The sequence below is a fragment of the Mytilus californianus genome, unplaced genomic scaffold, assembly GCF_021869535.1.
Source record: "Mytilus californianus isolate M0D057914Y unplaced genomic scaffold, xbMytCali1.0.p SCAF_4, whole genome shotgun sequence".
NCBI lineage: Eukaryota > Metazoa > Mollusca > Bivalvia > Mytilida > Mytilidae > Mytilus > Mytilus californianus.
In genome coordinates this window covers 68,432,196-68,456,206 of record NW_026262690.1, presented here as the reverse complement: position 1 = coordinate 68,456,206, position 24,011 = coordinate 68,432,196, and the positions used below count along the sequence as shown (strand labels likewise).

Here is a 24,011-nt window from a genome sequence, read left to right as displayed (position 1 = left end):
CACATAAGAAGGGTATCGCGACTCATCTGCAGAAAGAATCAACAGTTGGTACTTGAGGAGGAGGTATTCTTACTTATACCTGATCAAAATAAGTCAAACACCTTACTGTTTATTACATTGTGTAACCAATGCTGCGTTTGATCAGTTGAAAGTACAAAGAGGGGTGCTTAAACGGGAGATTAATACTTGTACTTTATGCAGATCAGTCAAATACATAAATGTATTTGTGAGAGATGTCATGATAAACCAACAATGATTTTTAAAGAACGGTGCAACAGAATATATTTTGTTCTCAAACCTTTTCAATCGCTTTTTATAGTTTTTTTATATCAAAATTTTCCCTTTTTAACTTATACCCTATTATTTCATACACATTTGTAACTTTTCAAACACATGCTGTAAACTCATTTCTTAACCGATTTCCATGAAAATAACATAAGTAAGTTAGGTGATATTGTTTTGATAGTGAGAATGTTATTAGTTTTGTTTGAATCTTGCCAAGTTATTAGGTGTATACAGTATTATTAGAAAATATAAAAAAAAACGTTTGTACGTAACAACATTAAAGGTACAGTCTTGTTTGCATCAGGTTCGCATTTCAAGGATTCAGTGATGCTTGAGGGAAAATATTTGAAAGTTCTAAACGAAAAAGGACCACGGTAAAGGCCAAATCCGAACAAAAAATCAGTGCTTTGCGGGGGAAACATTCATTGATTTAAAATGATTTTGAAATTTTATTACAGCAAATTTAAATAGAAAAATATCCATATAATTATGAGTTCTGATATGTTTTAATGCAACAGCATGGTAAAAAAACAAAACGAAAAACGACGCAAAGTCAAACAAATCTACAAAACACTACATAGAAAACTAAAGAATGAGCAACACAAACCCACAAAAACGTGGTGATTAGCTACATTGGGGGATGTCACAGTCGACAAAATGGACTGGGAGTACTAAAACTAGAAACTAGTTCTACTAAGATAAAGAGACTTAATTCGAACTAAACACAGGAGTCAGAATTTGAAAGGATTTTAAGGAATGCTAGTCGTTTTGTAACCTGGTCGTTTCGTACCTGGTCAATAACCACATGTTCTGTCTCCTGTCTCGGATTAATTTGGCAAGAAAAAATATTGGTTAGTAAAATAGCCTGTTGAAACTGAGACAGGAATCGGTCACCGAAACGAATGGATTTTACATCTCTTTATACCAGAATTCAAGGCTTAAATAACATGCACTTTTAAGATAAAATCTGACATAAACGTGATCTACTGGTTAAAAAACAAACAAGATTCAAGACAGACAAGACTAAAGCTTAATCTAGAAGGAACCAGCGACCTATGCTAAGTTGAAGATGCATTCTTTGGAAGCTCGAGTTGATGTTAAAGCATATAAAACTGAAGTGAACAATTATGTAGTAGTTCCAAAGGGAACTATATCTTCAAAAAGTTTAATAGACACAGAAAGTGCGCGAATTAACGCGCATACACTGATTGAAACTTCAGCAAAAGATAAATTTTCTGAAAAAGATGAAAATAAGAGAACTAGTCTAAAAGAGCCGTGAAAATTTTCTCGTATACGATCTTGAGAAGGAATCATCTATGATTTTTCCCAAGAAACAAGAAGACCTAGTTACAGAATGAGTTAATTGATTAATTATGTTTGAGCTTTCAGGTATATAAGACAGAAATCCTTGATAAAACAATTTTTGGACAGTCTGAGGTGAGCAGTATTTACCTGTATAACCGTGGTGAAAACAAGAGAATCTGTGGTTTGAAAAAAAGAAACCATTTTGAACTGGAACACATTGTTCCAGACAAAATGAAAGTATTTCCTGCCAGTGGAGGGACATAGGCATGTGAAAATACACACCAAAAACGTTAGAGAAGTAGAACAAATTATTGGTCTCCATTTTGAAACAAGGAACTACCATTTAAGTATTCAGTATGGAAAAGTCTATGATCTGTCTAATTTTCTCACCGTTTTTTCTATGGGATTTGAAAATGTCGAGAGTAGAACTCTTAAGACGGAGTTAAAATAAAGAACTCCTCGATTTCAGCTTTACATTTGTTTTTCTTTCATGGAAATAAGCTGACATTTCAGAGTATCTTTGATGTGCGAAAGACATTTAGAAAATCTTGAAATGAAAGGTTAAATATCATCAGAAAAATTGACAACAACCAATTCTATGTGATTAATTCTTCTCGTTTCTTTAGAAATGAGTTACCACTCCCAACCGGAATTTAAGGAAGATGATGAGTTAATTCCTTTACTTCTGCCGTCAATATCCTAGGATTGGCCATGGACCTAGGTACCAGGACCAGGTTTTTAGAGCCTTTAAAACTAACATAAGGTTTGGAAGATTTTGGAGCACTATATTTATTCTGCTTTCAAATAAAAAAAACTTTTCCCTTTTTGAAAGCAGAAAATTGATTTACCAGGAGCAGAGTAGGCGCAACATCGAAAGTTTAAAAAAAATAAACTTTCACGTGGATTTTTTGTTCATTTCTTATTTTCAGTAAAACTGAAATGCTCTATTGGGCTACCTTTTCGTCAACAAGTTTAAAACATTTTCTGTGAAAATTGGCAAATATTTTATTTTTTTTTAGTTTTCATAAATTACTGAAGAAATTTTTTCAAAATGCAATTTTTCATGTAAGAAATCTGAAAATTAATTTCATTTTATTTGTAAGAAGAACTAATATTCAAAATAACAGAGCATATCTCTTTTCTTATATCTCAAAACAACATGAAAAATGTCAATTATGTGTCCTTCTGAACCTGTGAAGATGTTTTGGTCTACTATTGTTATTTGGACATAGCCTATTTGTACAACAGTTAAGTGGTTTATCAATGGACAAGTCCTCTGATTAGAACATAATCACATTTACTCCAGTTTATCAGCATTTGAAATGTGTTGATCATTTACTACGATGTATCACTCCACTTATACTAAAAACGAATCACATCATAACATATTTTAAAGCCTGGTATCTTTGATGAGTTTTTATACTATATAATATAGTAAAGACGTTTCCAACCCATTGTCTAGTTTTAAAAACCGGATATAGATCTTTATGTCTTTCGATTTTTTGTGTTGCTGAGTTGCAAATTGATTTGATGGTTTTTATTTGATCATTCAGTTTGACTATATAACCTTTTAGACGAAGTAATGGTCCTTTGTAGTATGCCTTGTACTGAAAAATACAGTTTAAGAAAGCATGATCTAGTTATCAACATTAATTTAAGCTACTTTTTTTAATGCCAAAACTTTGAAAGACAGTGTTATGTAGTAATGCTTTATGGAGATGTGTTTTCATCTTTGTATATACTGGTATAATTTAAAAAGTGGGTTTTTTATTGTTTGTTGCATTGCTCATTTTCAATTGTTTCTGTTGTTCCTCCATAAACCCAGTACATGGGATTAATAATTCATTGTAATCGAAATGTGTATAACAAACAAGACATATACGAGATGGTGCAAAATCAACAAAAGAACTAAAAGGAATTAGTATACATGTTTTATAGTTGTACAACTTGTAATGTATTGTAACAGACAGGTCAAAGTTTATAGTAATTGAATTCTTTTGTTGATTTTTCCTGGAATTAACCCATCTCGCAGTGTTGTACCACTGACACATCTAATTTTTACACATTTACACAAATAAGAAACCAACTCGGGTGCTCTAGAAGAGAAAACAGTTTCTATCTAAAATATGGAATATGCCCTCTCACTCTGAGAAATTATTAAGAGATACCAATTTCAAATATGTGAGAAAAAAGAAACAAAACAACAAGAGAGCAACCATTCAAAGGAGAAGGAAAAATTAAAAATCCTAAGAAGCGAAACAAAGACAACTTTCTATTTTATGAAATGTTAGTACTACTAGTATGACAACAAAAATATATGAACTTCAAAGAAGGTAAACAAAATAAGTCAAGTTCCGATGCAACGGTAGTTTACCGTTGTTCACATCTCATAAATCCATTAAGAAGATACAAATCATGGTAAAACAAAAACTGAGGGAATAACAAGAACTCCAAAAGGAGGCTAACCGGTGCGTCGACAGAGTAAGCATCTACTGCTATGCATGCATCACCCGACATGCAAATCTACACTAAGTAAAAATGCCACAACCGGGAATAGAACACAATTGGTAAATTTACAGATTAGACGCATACACATGTTACTTGTGAGAAGAGAAACAAACATATCGTTTTGGTAAACAAATTCGTGATTGTGACCTTAAAACTTATGTATTTAAATTTGTATGTAAATTTTCGAATTTAGTCGTTCCTTCTTATAACTATGTTGGAGCAGTTTGTTGTGTTATAGGCACGCTCCTATTAATAAAGTCCGTAAAATTTGAATATGCACGAGTGTAATGTTTAATTGGGGTATATACACACTTTCCGAGGGAGCAGAGGGTATGTTACTGCTGAAAAATTGGAAGTTATATCATCACGTTTTTCATAGATTTTTGTTTGAAGACGTCCATCTGTGTCAATATCGAGGAAAAGATCAAGATAGGAAACATACTATCTGGTTTGGTAGTATCCTTAATCACGAAGTCAGTGGGATACATTAGATGCAAGCTCTTACTGAAAAATTCGAATGTCAAGATTGCAATAGTAAAATTTCCCTTGAAATGAAGAAAGCTGAGGAAATCTATAACCTCAAAAGGGTAACTAGCTAAATCAGACAATATTGTATAAAAAAATGTGCGCCGTGATCAAGAAAGTTGCTGAACAGTTACCAAGTTTCACATCTGGAAAATAAATTTGTACAAATCATCAAAATGTTTACAAAAAGTCAGGTGCACATCTTCAATATTTGAATAAAACATTTAATAAAGTTTCGTGTATGAAAACTATAAAAGTTGAAAACATTAAATTGTTACCCCCTTCGAGAATTTTACTGAAAATGGTTTCGCCATTTGGAAAATCTATTAAAATTCCAATGAATACCCAGAGTGAGGTTCACATCTATGTGTATCATAATATTCTGGTTTGATTACTCTTGGATGAAATATGTAGGAGTTGATTACACAAAACAAGTATTCCTCTTTCCAAAATCACAAATCGGCCTGCCATCCCAGTATTCACAAAACATGTACTTAATGTCAGATTTGAACTTCATGAAACCCTTCCAAAAATAAAACTCATATGATATCTGTTCATTCTTGTTATTCAATTATATAATTAATATGTGTAAGAAAATTGTGAGAAATATTTGCTTTCAGAGCATTCTTAAAGTCTGTTGGTCAGAATTAAGTCTAAAGTAGGTTAAAATTCATGTTATCTTTACCTGATATCTTTGAATCAACTTAATACTTTAAATGCCACTTGTAACCAAATCTATACGTCTTGTGGGAAACACAACAGGATGAGCAAGAACTACTTGCCCTTCTTAAGCACCTGATTTCAACTGCTTTTTATGGTTGGGTTCCTATTGCCCCATCTTTAATTTTCTGTACATTGTTTTGTGGACTGTTGTATGTTTTTTCTTCAATTGGCAAGTGTTGTCCGTCTTTCTTCACCCTGTTGTTTTAGATTTCCCCCTAGGTATCTTCTGAATTTTGTATAGAGATACTCATAAAAATCGTTTACCCTTATATAGTAAACAGAGTAAAAATTGTCAGGTTAGTTACTTGGCAAGGATCATTAGAAGAGGTAAAAACAAATAAAATTGGTCAAATCAATTATTTCATTGAAATTATTGCACCCTCATCATTTTTTGTAAATCATAAACCGTACGTGGTATAGACCTAGGATCTTTTAATTTGAGGTCCTTGATAACTTACAAAATTATGTCAAGGTCATGTTCTCAATTTTGACTTTTGCTTGTTATATGACCTCTTCTGACACTTTTTAAAGATATATATAAAAGAACTAGTGCAAAATGTTTGCTTTATTGTGATGGAGATATGATACATTTGGTCTGAAACAATCTGATGACATCTTATAGGAGTTACTGCCCCTGAAATTTTTAATTTAAGGTTAATTGAGACCGGAGGTGAAATTTTATAAACCGGAAGAATCATTTGCTAAACCGGCAGTCGGAAATAATCTCCAATATTTCAGGCAAAATTAAATAGAAACCATATATTTATGGAATCAGTGTAAATAGACTTATTATATGAAACCGGAAGTGACAATTTCTAAACAGGAAGAAGAAAATTATCTCCCTTATTTCAGGCAAAAGTATATATTACCCATATATTTTCGGAATCTGTGTGAATAAATCACATGAGAATGGAAATGACCTTTCCTAAACGGGAAGTAGCAAATTATCTCCCTTATTTCAGACAAAAGTATTTAGAAACCATATATTTTTCCAATCAGTATGAAAAAACCTTCATACTGACGCCATTAGTAATTTTGAGTAAACCGGAAGTAGCTTCTTCTAATTTAGAAATTTAATGTGGTTTTTAATCAACTGCATTTGTTTTGTTGATATTTTGATATTTTGATACCTGCCCATGCTAAATATTTGTTGACATATACGTATCTTTTCTTGATTCCGTAAATAGCTACCACCATTCCACATTCGACTGCCTATATCAAGTCAGAATATCCCGGTCTTTTGGTGAAACTTTCTTTGTTGTATAGACTAATATAAAAGGACAGACAAGGAACAATCAATGAAATACATATGCAATATATTTTATGAATGTGGACAAGCGATCGTACAGGAAAAGACCTAGTGATTGTACAGTAAACGTGCATTCAAGCGATTGTACAGTCAATACAATATCTGACATTGAGATAACGTATTTCTCTGTATTTCTACTGGGACAATGGCTTTCAAAATTTCAGACAAGTAAGACTAAATCAGAAAAGTTACATGTGAAAATTCTGGTCGCAACGATTGGTTTTCCTGTTTTTTAGCATTTTTTGTCGCTGTTGTGTGCCAGTTTTGATCGATTTACTCCACCATTCTAAAGAAAATGTTTGGATGCATATATCGTTTTTATTATTTGATTAGTTCATATTTACATGTGAAATGTTTCGTTACCACATTTTGAAGCAGAAACTTTATAAAGTAACATTTGAGTTCATTAAACTTTCCATCTAGCAACTTGTTATTTTTACTTTCACTGTTAATGGGATGTTTTTTGTAAAGTAATATTTAAAAAAGAGATATAGTGCAATACTGTTTTAAATAAGATATCTGTCTCATCAGTTCTGGTATATTCAGTGTTTATGTTGTTCCGTTGTTTTCCTCTTATAGTTGATGTGTTTCCCTCGGTTTTGGTTTGTAACCCGGATTTGTTTCAGTTAAATCGATTTGTGACTATTGAATAGCGGTATACTACTGTTGCCTTTATATATTCCTTTATACTTCTTTAGTCCAGTTGTCAGAAGAAATAAATAATGATTGTCATATACTACTTCATATGTTTCTGTTCCAAAAAAAGTTTGGCTATATTGTAGAATCCTGTTATGTTTATTTTGTATAGCTTTGCTTCCTTAGTTTTACTATCTGCAGCCCTAGGGCATCCTATATAAAGTTGGCCTGCTGTGTTGAAGGCAAGAGAACGGGGAGTTCTTATTCCTATTTCATCTATATTGAAATATGTAACAAACTGACCATTGTTATTGAGGATGTGCAATATTTGGGTATCCAGATCTATCACAATAACATTATCACTGGGTGTTGTGACAATGTCTACTGGTTTGAATGGTGTACCCTTATTGATGGTTGAATGACCTGCATACTCGTTTTTTATATGTCCATCTTGTCCTAGGATCACAACTTTACCAGTGAAGTAATCTGGAATCTTATCCACTACTTGTATATTTCCATTACTGGTACTGGTTATACACAAAGGATACGAAAATAAAGGTTGATTATGTTTATAATGTTCATATACAGTCTCTTTGTCTCCTTTCTTGTCCATTATGATTACAGCATTTCTTCCTGGTTTACCTTCATAAGCTCCTACTAATAATTTGTTTTCACTGATCACGTGGATGGTTGTGGGAAGGTAAGGGTTTACATCAAAAACTGAATCGGTCAGTTTACCAGTACAGCTGATTTGTTGTATCCTTGATGTACCTTTAACACACAGAAGGAGTTGATTAGATGGTGTAACTGCCATTCCATACACTATAAAGTTATATGTAGACATTAACTTCAGATTAGTTCCTTCAGGTTTTACTCTCTGTAACACTCCATATTTACCAGAATGTAACCAAATGGACTGGTCAATGCATGGACATACATATGTTATTTTCTCAAGTTCAGTCCGGTATTCATTATTGATGACTAGGGATATGTCTGATTCTGCTGAAAAACTCTCATCATCTTGTAAAGATCCAATGTTTGATTGAGTAATATTACCCAGAACAAATTTTGTAGAAGAATTGTAAGTTGTCTTGATTCGTGGTTCTTGGGTTTCCATGTTTTTCTTCACCTTCTTGAACTCTTTGAAGAACTCAGGAGCATTGGAAATGTGAATCAAGTCCTGGACTTCTTTGATTTTATCCTCTGTCTGGGTTTCGATTAACGATATAGCATGAAGATCAGATTTGACTGATGTTAAAACAGCGTCATGATTCTGTTCCAATTTAATTATGAGTTCTTGAAAATATTGTTCTACTTGTTCTTTTACAGTTGTTTCATGCTTCAAAATATCTTCTCTTGCTTTGGAATACTTTGAAATTTCCTCTGAACCTACTTTATCAAGCTGGTCTTTCTTCACATTTATGTTAGAATTACTCTTCTGCATTTTACTTTGTCCTTTTTTCAATATTTCTACATTCAAGTTGTATGCATCACTAATTTCGATTAAATCATGCTTCTTATGAACTTTAGCAATACAGGTTGGACACACAAGAATTTCACATTTATAACAGTACAGACATGATGATTGTCCAGTGTGTGCATGGCATTTCATATTTGTAAAATCCAGTTTTTCAGTATGCAGTCCAACTTCTTTTATACTTATAATCTTATGATCCTGTGCGTTTTTGAATTGGGAATGTACTTTGTCCTTGCAATGACCACACATTAGAATACTGCAGTCCATGCATTTCCACTGTATTGGTCTATCTGTTTCACATAATTTACAATTAATAGAAACTTGACCTTTTCTTACTGACTGAGAGAACGCCATATTTGTTAGATGCGTCTCAGATATTTCACTTCCGTTTGATCTTTTTTATTCTTCATGTTAAATACTAGTGTGCACTTCCTAGATAAACTGAAACATGATAACAGGAAGCATTCACTTATTGATTGTATAAAATTGAAGTCTAGATTGAGAACAACGTATACATTATAACAAGAGTGCATACGCTTAAATATCTTGCCGGTTTTACTTATCATTGAAGTTATGTTCAATTTTGTAATATGAAGGATTTACTACAATTATCACATAAACTTAACATTATCAATGTTCTATGAAAATGAGGTCACGGTCAGATGAACCATGCCAGACAGATATGTACACCTTACAATCATATCAAACACCAAATATAGTGGTCATATTGCTAATAGTACCTGAGAAACAGATCAAACCACAAAATCTTAACATTGACCAATGAAACCTGAAAATGAGGTCAAGGTCGTATGAACCCTGCCAGACAGACATGTACACCTAACAATTGTTCCATACACTAAATATAATTGACCTATTGCTTATAATACCTGAGAAATATACCAAACCGCAAAAACTAAAAATTGTTAAATTTTGTAATATGAAGGTTTTTCTACAAGTATCACATAAACTTAACATTATCAATGCTCTATGAAAATGAAGTCACGGTCAGATGAACCATGCCAAACGGACATATACACCTGATAATCATTCCATACACCAAATATAGTCGCCCTATTGCTTATAGTATCTGAGAAATAAACCAAACCACAAAAACTAAACATTGTCCAATGAATCATGAAATTGAGATCAAGGTCAGATGAAACCTGTCAGTCGGACATGTACACCTTACAATCATTTCATACACCAAATATAGTTGACCTATTGCTTATAGTATCTGAGATACGGACTTGACTATGTAACTTTAACCTTGATCACTGATCCATGGCATAAGGTCAAGGTTAGGTGAACCTTACATGACGCGCATGTAGACGTTTCAAGGAACCCATATACCAAATATAGTTATCCTATTACTCATAATACTGTAATTTTTTTTCAAGCAGTCACTGAACCATGAAAATGAGATCAAGGACAATGGACACATGACAGACGGAAACATAAGGTATCTGGACACAAGGTATGAAGCATCCAGGTCTTCTCCCATTCTGAAATATAAAGTTTTAAACAAATAGTTATGCCGTCGCCAGATTGTAATACCTATGTCTCGCATACTGCGACTTTCATCGCAGGCGAAATAAAAACTCATTAAAGATATCTGACTTATAATTTGGAACGCCAGAGGCAGGATTCGTCTACATAAAACTCATCAGTGACGCTGGAATCAAACGGTTGGAAATTTAATTCAAGGTTTACGTTGAAGAGCATTTAAAACTGAAAATTGACAAAAATTGTGCCAAATAGGTCTAAGGCAACCTATGCCTTGGGAAGAAAACCTTAATGTTTTGAATAATTCAACATTGATAGATTCATGTTTCACATGTTTACAATAGTTTTGATACTAAGAAGCTGAACTTAATTTACATTTTGAAATCACATAATGTCCTATTTAAATCATAAAAGGAAATGTTATTGGAACCACTTGCTTTATTGAAAACAAAAACTTGATTTATGTCTTATGACCTTGCCCACCAACTGACATTTACACCATCATAAATAAAGGCAAAATATATCTAAAGATGTATGTAAAACATAGCACCTATAATAGCCAATCTTATATGGATTCCAAGTATCTGCTCATTGTCTATCTATATCCAAAGGAACAATGGTATACTATATTATTAAATCCAAATAAACACAATAGCCTCTTTTCTTTCATAGCCAACTCATTAACAGAGTACAGTTGTACCTTATAAGAGAAGTTACTTCATTTTCTACATAAGGAAATGCCTGTACCAAGTCAGGAATATGACAATTGTTTTCCATTTGTTTGATGTGTTTGAGCTGTTGATTTTGCCATTTGATAAGGGACTTTCCATTTGAATTTTCCTTGGAGTTTGGTATTTTTATTTTTTTACTTTTTAAGTAAGATTGTTAATTTCAAAATAAATATATCTTTCCAATTTATATTTAACAGATTGATAATAAGTTATTGATATTGAATAAATACAACATCCCATGCAGTTTTGTGTCAGAGTTGATACATGTATTTTCATCTATTTTGTAGATAATTTTAATTGATCAATGAGTGATGCATTTCTGTTAGAAGAAATTTAAAGGTTCCAGTGACAGAACTCCACTGAGAACAATAATACCTTTTGTATTCTTTCAATGGGACAGTACATTGTCCAATATTTAAATCGACACAGGTAAAACAAGTCAAATTGGGGAAGTGTTTTATTTCCCTCGCAATAATTAGTGCGATAAAGACATTAATCAAACAAAATTCTCAAAGATGACCCTGGCCATTAATAGACAAAGGATTAATTTGATACATTTGTTTATCACACACAAGACATAACTTATATAACTGCAGACAAAATTATCTCCTTATAGTAATGGATTTCATATAGGTTGGTTGGTATTATCATTGCATGCAGAATTGCAACTCAACATTATAAGAACAAATCATGCATAGAAAGGTAGATAATAAATATTTCCGAGTAGAATATTTTTCATTATCCAACTCCTGCTAGTAACTCCACAATTTGCAATAGGAAAAATGAAAAATCAATCTGACATTATGAGTGTTTTTTGCCATTTCAAATTTTCTCTATAATTATGTTCAGTGTTCCAGCTTGAATCTCAGGGCAGAAGGGTGCTAGTTGTCTGAAAGGGCACTTTAGCGTTATAACCCAGATTTTAAGGGCAATGTTGGACAGTGTATAAATTACCTTGAATATTGCTAGGCTCATCTGGAGAACATTAGTTGTATTTAAACCATATTCAGAAATTAATGTGTTCTTGATGTTGGTTAGTTAGAATTTTTTTTCATCAAATTATCATACCATGAAGCAAAGCATATCATTCTGATGTTAATCTAAACAAACTTGTACATTTGGTATGGAAAATAATCATCAGAAATTTCAATGTTTTATAACTTATACCAAAATAAACAAGTAGTTTTGAAAGATGGAGTTATACATGCAAAATTGTAGGCTGAATGTAATTAAATTATCTACATTTAAATTACTTGTTCAAACATATAGTATATATGTTATTGAGAGTTATTTATTATCTTTTAAATTGTTACAAAAAAGTATTTTTAAGTGCACACCAAAGTGCTCCTCAGTGAGGAGTTTTATAAATATAACAGGTGAGACAGGAGATGATCATATTTATATTGATGCAATAATATATTGCAGAAAGTATAAACAGTTACTTTTTTCTCCATCATTGTTAAAAATAAATTTGTTAAGTGCTCCATGTCAGGAGGATTATAAAATTCAAGAAGTATTAAAAATAGGAAGTGAATCTTGTTATGTTTAAAGTACAAATTTCTTTGATTCCTCTTTAAATTTCATACTCATGGTAATGACACAAAACATTTTTTCACCAATTAAGTCAAAACTATGTATGCATTTAAAATTGTTTAAGATTTTATTTTTTATGTTATGCCTTCTGAAATAATTTTTTTCAGGTGTACATGCTGTACATAAACATTACAAATGGATAACATGTGGACATTTCATTCTGTATTAAATATCTAGTATTTGTTCAATTATCTTAAATCCACTAATTAGCAGTAAACAATCATTAACAAAGGTGATAAAACTGCCAAAGCATTAGGTATTTAACTTAATCCCATTGTCAGTTAATTAGTGTTACACAATCAGGTAACAGTTTTACCGGAAACGCCGGTATGCATAAAATTTTGAAATTTTATTTTTTTAAAAAGGCAGAGGGGTGCATTCTTTTACTTTTGAGGGCAGAAGGGCGGGGGTAAGGGCACCAAGGGCGGACCGCCCTTCTATTTAGGGCAGGCGGGAACACTGATGTTAATTATGGTTTTTTAATTTATTAGACAATTACTTCCATTTTACTCTTTTTCTATTTTTAGTGATAGCAGGCATGTTGGTTGATCTGCATGAACACCAGGGACAAATTGAAAATAAACACCCTAAAGATCATAGGTTTCATATGGCCTTGTAGTTTCAAAGCAGAAAATTTATGTTAAAAGTTTTTTACAGACAACAATGGAGCCAGATGACCAGTGGTGAGAATAGTTCACATTGGCCAGAAATTTTTTTCTCAGTTCTATTTTTAAAGACTCTCTGTTGACCAGAGCACCTGAGATCACCCCCATTTTCTTGGTTGGGTTCTCTTGACTCAGTCTTTAGTTTTCTATGCTGTGTTTTGTGTGCTATTGTTTCTTTTTTGTTTTTTGCCATGGCATTGTCAGTTTGTTTTCGACGTGATTTTGAATATCCCTTCTGTATCTTTCGCCTCTCTTTTTCCGCCAAATTACTTTTTTTTTGTTTGAATTGGAGTGTTGTCTCATTGATGTCAACCACACATCTACTTTTATTCATATAGTGTATATTGTAGGAGTGGAAAAAATCCCTGGCATACGTAGAAATTAGTCAGTTCATATTTTGCAAACCCCAAAAAAATCATTTAATAAACTGAACATTTAGGTGTACAACTACACATTGTGTGAAATGTTTGTCAAGTTCCATTACTGTGAAAATTTAATAAATTTTGCCCTATCGAACTGGTATGGTCCAAGTTTACCATTGGTAATGACAAAAATCAATATATAAAAATAAATGATTACAGAAATGCATGTTATCACTTTTTTGATCAGGTAAGTTTTAAAAGCTCTTTTGTCAGTGATGTATACTCCCATATGTGAACAGTATTATGGCACATGAACAAGACCTAATATCAAATTAATTAATTGTTTTGTCCATGATTTAATTAACTACTAAGACATATATTTGTAAAAATAGATTTATGTAACATTATAAATAGTCATAGATAAATTGTAAAATAAATAAATATTTCAGACATATAAATTACAACCATATCATTATAAATTCTCCAATTTCATTATGCCACTACAGAAAAGATAATTAATGCTTTATCCATTTCATTTCAAAGATAAATGTGTACATTAATCGCTTTATACTGTCCAGGTTCAAAATTGGCAGTGTAATTTTTGAACTAAAAATTGATTTAATCAAACATATTAAAAGCAATTCCTATCAGATATTTTGTTATAAGATTTTTACCTGTACAAATTTTGAAATCATTTCACAAATTGATATGAACTGTATGCTAAAATACACATCACAGATCTTACAGCTTATTCAGATCTTTAAAATAAATATCTAAAATTCCTTCTACATCATTTCCATGCATTCTTCCCTTTATTTTGAATGTGTCTATTAGGACCAACAGATGCTACTTTTCTTTCTATTTTCTTTGGCTGCCCTTGAGATTTGCCATTTTGACCATGACTGGTATCTGGTCTTGATTGAGCACTATCTGATATCTGTAAAAATATAATTTTGGAATCACAGATTTCTTTACTTTTTATAGGACAAGATTTATGAATTATACAAGTAAATAATTATGATACACTATGGACCAAATAAACTGACTTATTGATTGATAATGACATAATGATGTGTCAACAGAAATCAGCTTTGCAGCTATGGATGATTTAGATACAGTTAAATAACTTTAAATGTTGACTTAATGTTTAGAGACATTTTCCATTTCACCATTGTACACATCACTATAAAAAAATCTTTTGTAAACATTGATCTATTATTTTGTTTAAAGTTATGATATGAAAACCAGATTACACAGTTATAATAAATACATTTTTTTTCAAAATACAGAGCTTATCCATCCTTCACAATAGCAGTGAAAAAAAATGTTTTCCACAAATTTTGTGTGGGAGCCTTCCTTAATATGCAGAAAATGTTTTTGATTTTCGTGATATCATTTTTTCTGCAAATCGACTGCGTTTGTTTTGGTTTGTGCCAATATAAAATACAGTATAAGGATATTTAGTCCATGGCTATACTCAGATAACTTCATCAGACTGCCCTGATGCTTGTTACATTGGTTTGTTTTAATGAAGAGTTTTATTACACTGAGTAGAACAAGTCAATTATATATGTGTAATTGATATATGTGGTACGAGAACCTATTTATCGTGTATATGGGTTCCATAAGCATTGTAACAAGAGTGCACATGCTGAAATGTCTCGCCTTCTTTACTAATCACTGATATTATGTTGATAGTCCTAAATATAAAGCTTTATTACAACTGTCACATAAACTTAACATTAACCAAGAAAACTAAACATTGACCAATGAACCATGAAAATGAGGTCAAGGTCAGATGAACCATGCCAGGCAGGCATGTACAGCTAACAATTCTTCCATACAACAAATAAAGTTGACCTATTGCTTATAGTTTAAGAAAAACAGACCAAAACACAAAAATTTAACACTGAGCAATGAACTGTGAAAATGAGGTCAAGGTCAAATAAAACCTGCGCGACTGACATATAGATCATAAAATATTTCCATACACCAAATATAGTTGACCTATTGCATATAGTATTAGAAAAAAAGACCAAAACTCAAAATCCTAACTTTGACCACTGAACCATGAAAATGAGGTCAAGTCAAATGACACCTGTCAGCTAGACATGTACACCTTACAATCATTCCATACACCAAATATAGTAGACCTATTGCATACAGTATAAGAAAAACAGACCAAAACACAAAAACTTAACTATAACCACTGAACCATGAAAATGAGGTCAAGGTCAGATGACACCTGCCAGTTGGACATGTACACCTTACAGTCCTTCCATACACCGAATATACTTGACCTATTGCTAATAGTATCTGAGATATAGATTTGACCACCAAAACTTAACCTTGTTCACTGATCCATGAAATGAGGTCGAGGTTAAGTGAAAAATGTCTGACGGGCATGAGGACCTTGCAAGGTACGCACATACCAAATATAGTTATCCTACTACTTATAATAAGAGAGAATTTAACATTACAAAAAATGTTAACTTTTTTTTCAAGTAGTCACTGAACCATGAAAATGAGGTCAAGGACATTGGACATGTAACTGACGGAAACTTCGTAACATGAGGCATCCATATACAAAGTATGAAGCATCCAGGTCTTCCACCTCCTAAAATATAAAGCTTTTAAGAAGTTAACTAACGCCGCTGCCACCGCCAGATCACTATCCCTATGTCAAGCTTTCTGTGACAAAAGTCGCAGGCTCAACAATAAAACTAGGGTTTAGTTTTGAATTCTAGATATTTTGTTGAGTATAGAACAGATTCATTTCTGACAGGAAAGGGTAATAAGCTTAAACCCATCTTTGATGACAGAATTGGTGCAAAAGACATACAAATTGTTAAAACATCAGAGAAATTATCACAATTCAATTTCCTATAAAAAAGCTTCTTAATGACCACTCTCTCAATTCATGTGTTTATGTGCTCACCTTTGACATCTGACCTCTCAGATTTTTCTTCACTTTATCCCTAGGTGACCTTGGTGATTCAAGTTGTTGTCTAACATCTGCAGTTCTTTGAGGATTTCTTAAATATATAATTTCAAAAGTATTACAATAACAAATATCTGTAATGAAATAAAGCAATAATGATGTAAACATTTAGAAAATCACAAATTACTACAATATCTTTATAATGCTAAAAATGTGATGGGAAACACTGGTAGTAATTTGTTAATAATTAATCATCTGCATCATATACTAGATTTGTACTTATCAATCTTGCGTTATTGTCTGTTGATTAAGATTGTAAAAATAAATATACACATCTAATTCTGAATATTCAGTTTTGTTGAATTTTTATGATTTTTCCTTCACATACTAAGTAGTTAAGTTAACAGAAACAATAAAAACTCATGAATGCCAACATTTTTGTCCATGATGTAAGTTTAGTAACATCAAACTGTAATATCATATTTTTAGGAAAAAATTCTTGTGTCATTTATTTCATTCATTTATTAAAGAAGAATGTGTCCATTAATCAGTTGAATTTATTTAATTTATTTTGAACATGATTGTATATTCAATAAACTCCAAAGTATTCTTAAGATAATATCAAATACTGTATATTCACTTTGAAGACTTGTAAATCCTTAATATTTCTTAGTGGTAAAATAACAATTTTATATATTTTATTCATTTATGTCTTGTAACAATGTATGTATGCACTGTTGTTTGAACACCAAAAAGATCAATAAAAGCTAAAAGATTAAAAAAGTCAGTTGTAAAACAGAAAGTAAAATTTGACTATTTTCCACATAGATAAAGATACAAATATTAACTATCCGACTATCCATCATTTGTAAAATTTGAAGATAAAGGTAATTCTGATAATATGTAAATACTTGGGATATGTACAAATATCCTGCAAAAATCCCTACTCCCTTGCTAGTGCTCGTCACTTTCGTAATTTACGAAACTGTTTTCAAAATGACGAAAGTGTTTCAAATCAATTTCGTCACTTAAATTAGGAAAGTGTAAAAATATTTACGCATGAAAATACTATAATTCTACCTGTCTACATGTTTCTGACAAGTTTCTGACCCTCAGCTAATTAACATTTACAACAGGTGTTATAAAGTTGTGATTACAGCTAATCCGCTTATCGCCATTGGATGGGTCACTAATCCGGTTAATTAATTTCCCCAGTAAAATTAGTCAGTCTGCATTTTAATTTCAATATTTCGGAAGGTCAACGACCACAATTTGCAGTTCGTTTGTTGTAGTTTCGTCATTTGAACAAAATTGTTTTTCCCCAGACAGTTCGCTTTTTAATTTCAATATTTCTTAAACGATCATAATTTGCAGTTCGTTAGTCGTAGTTTCGTCAAATGATCGTATTTTTGTCATCTTTGATATAAAACCTTCAATTTCGATTAAAAAGATAGAACTTCATTCAAAACGTTCAGAAATGTTTTCACGTAAAAACTTCCATCATCATCAACGAGTCAAACAGGTGCTTCCTTTACGATATACTGCGCATGTGTGAAAGTATTCCTATGAATTTATAGACACTAAAACGTAAAATACGAAATAAATTAAGAGCCAAATATAGTTCTTACTAAGCAAATTGAAATAAAAAAATGATAATTTCCTGCCTTTTTTTAAACACAAACCAATCCGTAGATGAATCCGGATTCATTCTGAATTTATTATCTACATGTCACTTCCCATTTACATTTCAATTGAAAATCGAAAGTAAACGTGATCAATTCTCAATTAATTTACAATTTACATAAATTGAAATCGTTCCATGTGAATTTGTACAAATCCTTGGTTCCAACTTTATAGAAATTAATTCAAAATATCGATTTAAACGTTTTATAAGGATAATAATTATGCAGTGTAATAGTCTTACAAAGTTCAACAAGTTCATTTATACTGTGATTCCTGGTTTTAAAAAAAAGGAACCCAACTGCCTAGTAAATTGATGCCTTAGTCCTTCAAAGTCTGACAAAGATGTATAGCTAGTAATATACATACATCCTTGGTCCCTTGCTGTTACCCAAAATAATGTTGATTTTCATCTCGCGCAAAAGTGACTAAAGCCCTCAAAATCCTAGCTTAAACCCTGCTACTATGCAATATGGAAGCTGTAGAAGAAATAAGGTGTCCAGAACAATTTAATGAAAGAAATTAAAGCTGAATCTTTGCAACAAAAATGGGACTGAAAGACAGACGGTCAATGGTTACACTTTAATGCCCCGTTGACTACAGCGGGGACATAAAATTGGAAAAACTTATAAATAGGTGTCAAATACCATGCCTCAAACCTACTTCACACTTATTTCATCAATGTACTAGGAGGGGGGCTTTTATCCTAGACCCTAAACATATATTCTTTCCACATAATATAATACATACTGTATCTGCATATTTCTTAGTAAGCTGACAATTTCCACTAAATGTTCATCCTCTGGAGTTTTCCCTGATAATTGATCCTTATGTTTCTCAAGGTATCGTGATATTTCTGCCAAGTGTTCTGGTTGTAGTACTCCTTGGAAAGAATTGCCTGTAAGAATATTAATTCCAATAACTTAAAAAAATAAATGGGGAATGTGTCCATGGGACACAGATGATGCCCCCGCTTGCATATCATATAAAGTTATAAAGGGACATAACTGAAGAACGGTAAAAGTGACGCTACCCAAATTTGTTATTGATCTGAGTTTTGTAGTAATAAGTATTGTGTATAAGTTTCATAACATTTGGTTGAGGCAAACTTAAGTTAGAGAACAGAAACGAAAAATTACGCAATTTTTCCTTTTGTAAAGGGACATAACTCTAGAACAGTAAAAGTGACACCACCAAAAATCAAATTTGATCTGTATTTTGTGGTAATTAGCATTGTGTATAAGTTTCATAACATTTGATTGAAGCAAACTAAAGTTAGAGAATGGAAACGAAAAATTCAGCATTTTTTTCATTTGTAAAGTGGCATAACTCTACAACGGTTTAAGTGATGCCACCAAATTTCAAACTTGATGTGTGTTTTGTGGTAATAAGCTTTGTGTATAAGTTTCATAACATTTGGTTGAGGCAAACTAAAGTTAGAGAATGGAAACCAACTTTGGGACGTACCAGCGGACGACATAGGGTAAAACTTAATGCCCCCTCTGCTACGGCGGGGGCATAAAAATTACAAAGCTTTAGTAACAAAGTAAATTGTTATCTAAATCTTATTAAGAAGTAATCATGTTTTCTCCATTTAAACATAACTTATACCATGGAAGGCAAAAATTTTACTGATTCACCACTAATTTATCCCCAAACTCAAAGAGGGCTGAAACAATTTGCTCAGGGATGACTTAGCTGAAATAAGTTTTTTACCACAACTTCACTTTATGCTTACATGTATCTTCTTTTTATGTTACACACCTTCTAGTAGTGAATAATTATGCCAAGTTACATAACCCAACTCTAAGGGGATTGAAAGTAAGGGAGTGGAAACAAATTGTGACGGAAAAATGCATGCATGCATGAACAAGCTGATTACTCTAGGCCTTCACACCCAATTAAGTGGTGGGACCCTTATAATCTATTATATACATACCAACACCTTTACTACCCTGTGCTGTTGGTACTTTAACAGCTCTCCTGTCTGTTTCATCATGCAATGCTGGTTTCTCCCGTAATTCTTGTATCCGTGACAATTCTCTCTGTATCTGAGCAGCTTGTGCTGTATCATTTAAATCTAAATCTTCTACAGTAAAATAAGCAAACATTAGTTATTATATAATTACAGCATCAATATAATAATAGACCACATCCTTCTTGAAAAAACCAGGATTGAAAAAAAATATGACAAATGATATAACTGCAATACATAATACTAGACCTTAAATATAATGCACACCACCTTTTTATACTGTAATAAATATTTTTTGCGTTAAGGTGTTATCTTATTTTAAAGTTTTGAAATTTGAAATATAATGTATTGAAAATAAAAATTCACCACAAATGATTAATGAATGTTGAATCTTGATCAGTAAAAGGTCTTTTATTGATTGCACTACTAATAAATATACACTACATACCTGTTTGATCATGAGAAAATATTGATGCATGTTCATCTTGATCTAACACTGGATCACCTGGGGGTTTCTGTAAAAGCTGTAAAGATAGATAAAAGATTCAATTTGTAATTACAACTTAACATTATGTTATTGACGATATCCATTTTTGTATTTCACAGTGCATCACTTATTTTAGGGGAGTCATTACTGATTCAGGGGTGATAACTTTTTACCTAATAATGAACGATCAACCTCCTGGTTTAGGGGCAATTCCTCTTAAAAGGAGTTGACAGACAATTTCATATTTGTAGATCTTGTCCAGCTGTCAGATAATTTTTGCTAATTAAAGTGTCTCTTTATCTATTATATTTTTCAAGATAATAAGCAAAAACACACACTTATTTTATTAATCATTTAAGCGCAATAACTTCTGTAAGGCATCTTCTGGCAGTTTTGGTATAAATGGACAGTAATTAGATCTCAACAGTCTGCCTAGTGGTTTTCAAGATAATAAACAAAACCTGCATTTTACCCCTATGGTCTATTTTAAGGCATTATGGGCATGTTGGTTGACAAGCGGGATCATCAGACATTTGTTTTAAGCTAGATACCACATTGATGACTGTGGCCAATTGGCCTAGTAGTTTCAGAACAGAAAATTTTTGTAAAATTTAATGGTCCACAACTATAGACGATGACAAACACCAAGTGGTGACCCCTATGGTCAAGAGAACAACAAAGCAAAGCATCGTCTCCTTAGGTTCAACACAAATTATTACCTACCATATGTATATAATGTTGTAACTCTCCCTGTCTGTACTCATGTTCTTCCACTTTATCTGAGATCTCATTGTATTCTTTGGCAAGTCTAAAAGTTGGAAAAGAAGTTTTATATCTACTTTAATTTAGATATTAAAAGGTATAATGTATTTTTCTCAACCTTAAATTAAGATAATTCTAGCCATCTATATATATCTATTTCATAATATAAAGTATAAAAATATAATTAAAATGTAATTAAAATGTAGATGGTGGCAATTAAATGGTATAATGAATTTTACTAAACCTTAATTTAATATCATTCTAGCCATCTTTAAACATCACTTATAATATAAAGTTTAAACACATTCTTAACATGTATTTAAATGACACAAACAATTTTCCCTCTGATCCCAAATAGTGAATGTCCGTCCAAGAGGCAGTTATTTCTTTTTCTTATGTTATGACATGTTACACCATTTTTGTTTAGATGACATCTAGTGGCTAATTCTGGCATTGGGTAGGGGTTAGACGGTTTGATCAGACATTTTTTTTATTTCTTGCATAAAATCATCAAAAAGTATTTTGCCTTACACCACTCTGCTTTATTTACAGTTTTACAGACAATTTCCTTTCCAAGATTCCTATTACGCCCCTCACACATTCTATGGACAACAAACAGAGTCATTGACAACAATGTCATACTAATTTCTTATTTCAGGGTAAATAATTACCTGACAGATTCATTGAGTAAAGGGTCATGGTCCTGTTGTAAAGCCTGTGTTCTTGTCTGTTTGGTTGGCGGTGAGTAACATGCGGAGGGAGGCTGATGATGAACATGGGACATATCTGTAATCAAATACAAATAAGGATGAAAAAACATGACAGTAAAAGAATAGAGAACTGTCCATGAACTTTTAATATGTAGTTTAGCAAAAAATCTCAAAAGATAATTAACAAATATGTAAAAACAATTTATAAGTCTTATTTCAGTTAATCTGATGCATGATTATCTGTGATGTTTCTAAGATATAGTGTCATTTTTTCACATACATTTACCAACAAAGCTACTATCTCATATAAGCTGAATTAAAGTTTGTTCAAATATTTAGCTTCTCTGGCAACTGCTACACTTACTTTACAACTATCAAACTCATCTTTAGTTACACAAATTTCATTTTTATAGAATTTGCAGATCTTCAGTGTTGATTTTAATGGATGCATACAGTAAGACATTATTTGTAAGCAATTTATTTTTTTGACAAAATTTGTGATTACTTTAAAAACTACAATTTTTCAAATACTGAATCTTACTCCAAGGGTTAGAAGATACTACTGAAATAGAACTGTGCAGGTAGCTTTTAATACTTAAAAATGCTAATATTTATCATTTAAAAATAAATTTACCTATTCTTGAATATTTCATTTTATGGTTTCAGGCTTTGCACAATACTAATCTTTGATAGTCTCTCTTCTTATTCATTTAATGTTTTTTAACTATTTCTTTTTACAGCTTAATATACTATAACGACCCTAGTCTTTTGCAAAAGACTGTATGTTGTCAGACCTAAATGTCTTTAGTTTTTCTATGTCTAGAATGCTGTCTTATTGGTGTATACCCAATACCTCCTTTCATTCATTTAACAGGAATTTCTTTGTGTTAAAAAATGTGATATTGTGTTGAACAACAAAATCTTTCAAAATTGATGCCCAGGAATGTTAGAACTTTCAAAATAAATGGTCCTTAAAGTATAAAAATGCAAACTACACTATATATTATACAGTGTTCTCCCCAGGCCGTTTTAGCGCTGCGGTATTCAGCGCTATCGCAATTCTCCGCTTTCTATTAAACTGAGCGCAGCGCTATCCAAATCAATCGCGTCGCTATATTTTTTTCGATTTTATAAAATTTCCCGCTTTTCTTTTACTTCGATCACGTGATCGTCTGGTTTACTATTTCTGATTGCATTATTGCATTGTATAAAGTAACATCGCGGGACCCGTTTAATAAATTTTACTAAATGGCGTCTTTGAAAGATCAAAATAAACGAAGAAATCAACATTGTCATCCATTTTTTTATTTAAAAAGAATATAAAGAAGCCCAATACGTATGATATAAGATGAAATAAATTGACCGCATTTACCGACAACACTCACAAACTTGTTTTACGAACCCTGAACAGTTGGGGCAAAAATGGACACAATATTCGCGCTTGATACAGGTCTGAATTTGGATTGTAATTAATTATTTGACACATAATAACTGTAGTCAAAGAACTTAGAATTGGTTATATGATTTGAATTTATATACACTGTGCCTGTGCGAATTGACCCCCCCCCCCCCCCCCAAAAAAAAAAAAAAAATAAAAATTAACCCATTTTTTTTTTGCTTTTGTGCAATACACCATGCTGTTGCGTATTGACCCCCCCCCCCCCCCCACACCTTTTTTTTTGCAAAATCTGAAATGAGAAAAAATTGCCCACCCCCAATTTCTTTTTTACCCCCCAACATTGTACAATTTTGTTTTTGGATTACCTCCCTTACACTGCTTTTAAATTGTCCATTAAACAGGAAACCCTTGTTTTTCCCCCTTTTTTGCCCCTAA

At 32.0% G+C, this 24,011-nt stretch overlaps 2 protein-coding genes across 3 annotated transcripts in view; both read right to left on the bottom strand.

Annotated features, from left to right (window-relative positions):
- Positions 1–6,959: 6,959 nt before the first annotated feature.
- LOC127698651 (uncharacterized) lies at positions 6,960–9,199 on the bottom strand. Its single transcript, XM_052202226.1, has one exon. It carries the CDS (start codon positions 9,120–9,122, stop codon positions 7,392–7,394), a length of 1,731 nt encoding a protein of 576 aa, XP_052058186.1. The 5' UTR covers positions 9,123–9,199; the 3' UTR covers positions 6,960–7,391.
- A 4,798-nt stretch (positions 9,200–13,997) lies between these two features.
- Positions 13,998–24,011, bottom strand: part of LOC127698637 (uncharacterized) — a 44,366-nt gene continuing 34,352 nt past the window's right edge. For both annotated transcript variants that reach the window (XM_052202195.1, XM_052202196.1), the window contains 7 exons: positions 22,139–22,253; positions 21,429–21,513; positions 20,667–20,742; positions 20,183–20,332; positions 18,994–19,141; positions 16,561–16,657; positions 13,998–14,559 (listed from right to left, as the gene is read on the bottom strand). In XM_052202195.1, the coding sequence (XP_052058155.1) occupies positions 14,413–14,559; positions 16,561–16,657; positions 18,994–19,141; positions 20,183–20,332; positions 20,667–20,742; positions 21,429–21,513; positions 22,139–22,253 (818 nt within the window). In that variant the 3' untranslated portion in view covers positions 13,998–14,412. The remainder of the gene's footprint in view (positions 14,560–16,560; positions 16,658–18,993; positions 19,142–20,182; positions 20,333–20,666; positions 20,743–21,428; positions 21,514–22,138; positions 22,254–24,011) is intronic.

Bases quoted from the DNA above. Each gene is read 5' to 3' on its own strand.
- LOC127698651 (XM_052202226.1), bottom strand. From the start codon at position 9,122: ATGGCGTTCTCTCAGTCAGTAAGAAAAGGTCAAGTTTCTATTAATTGT.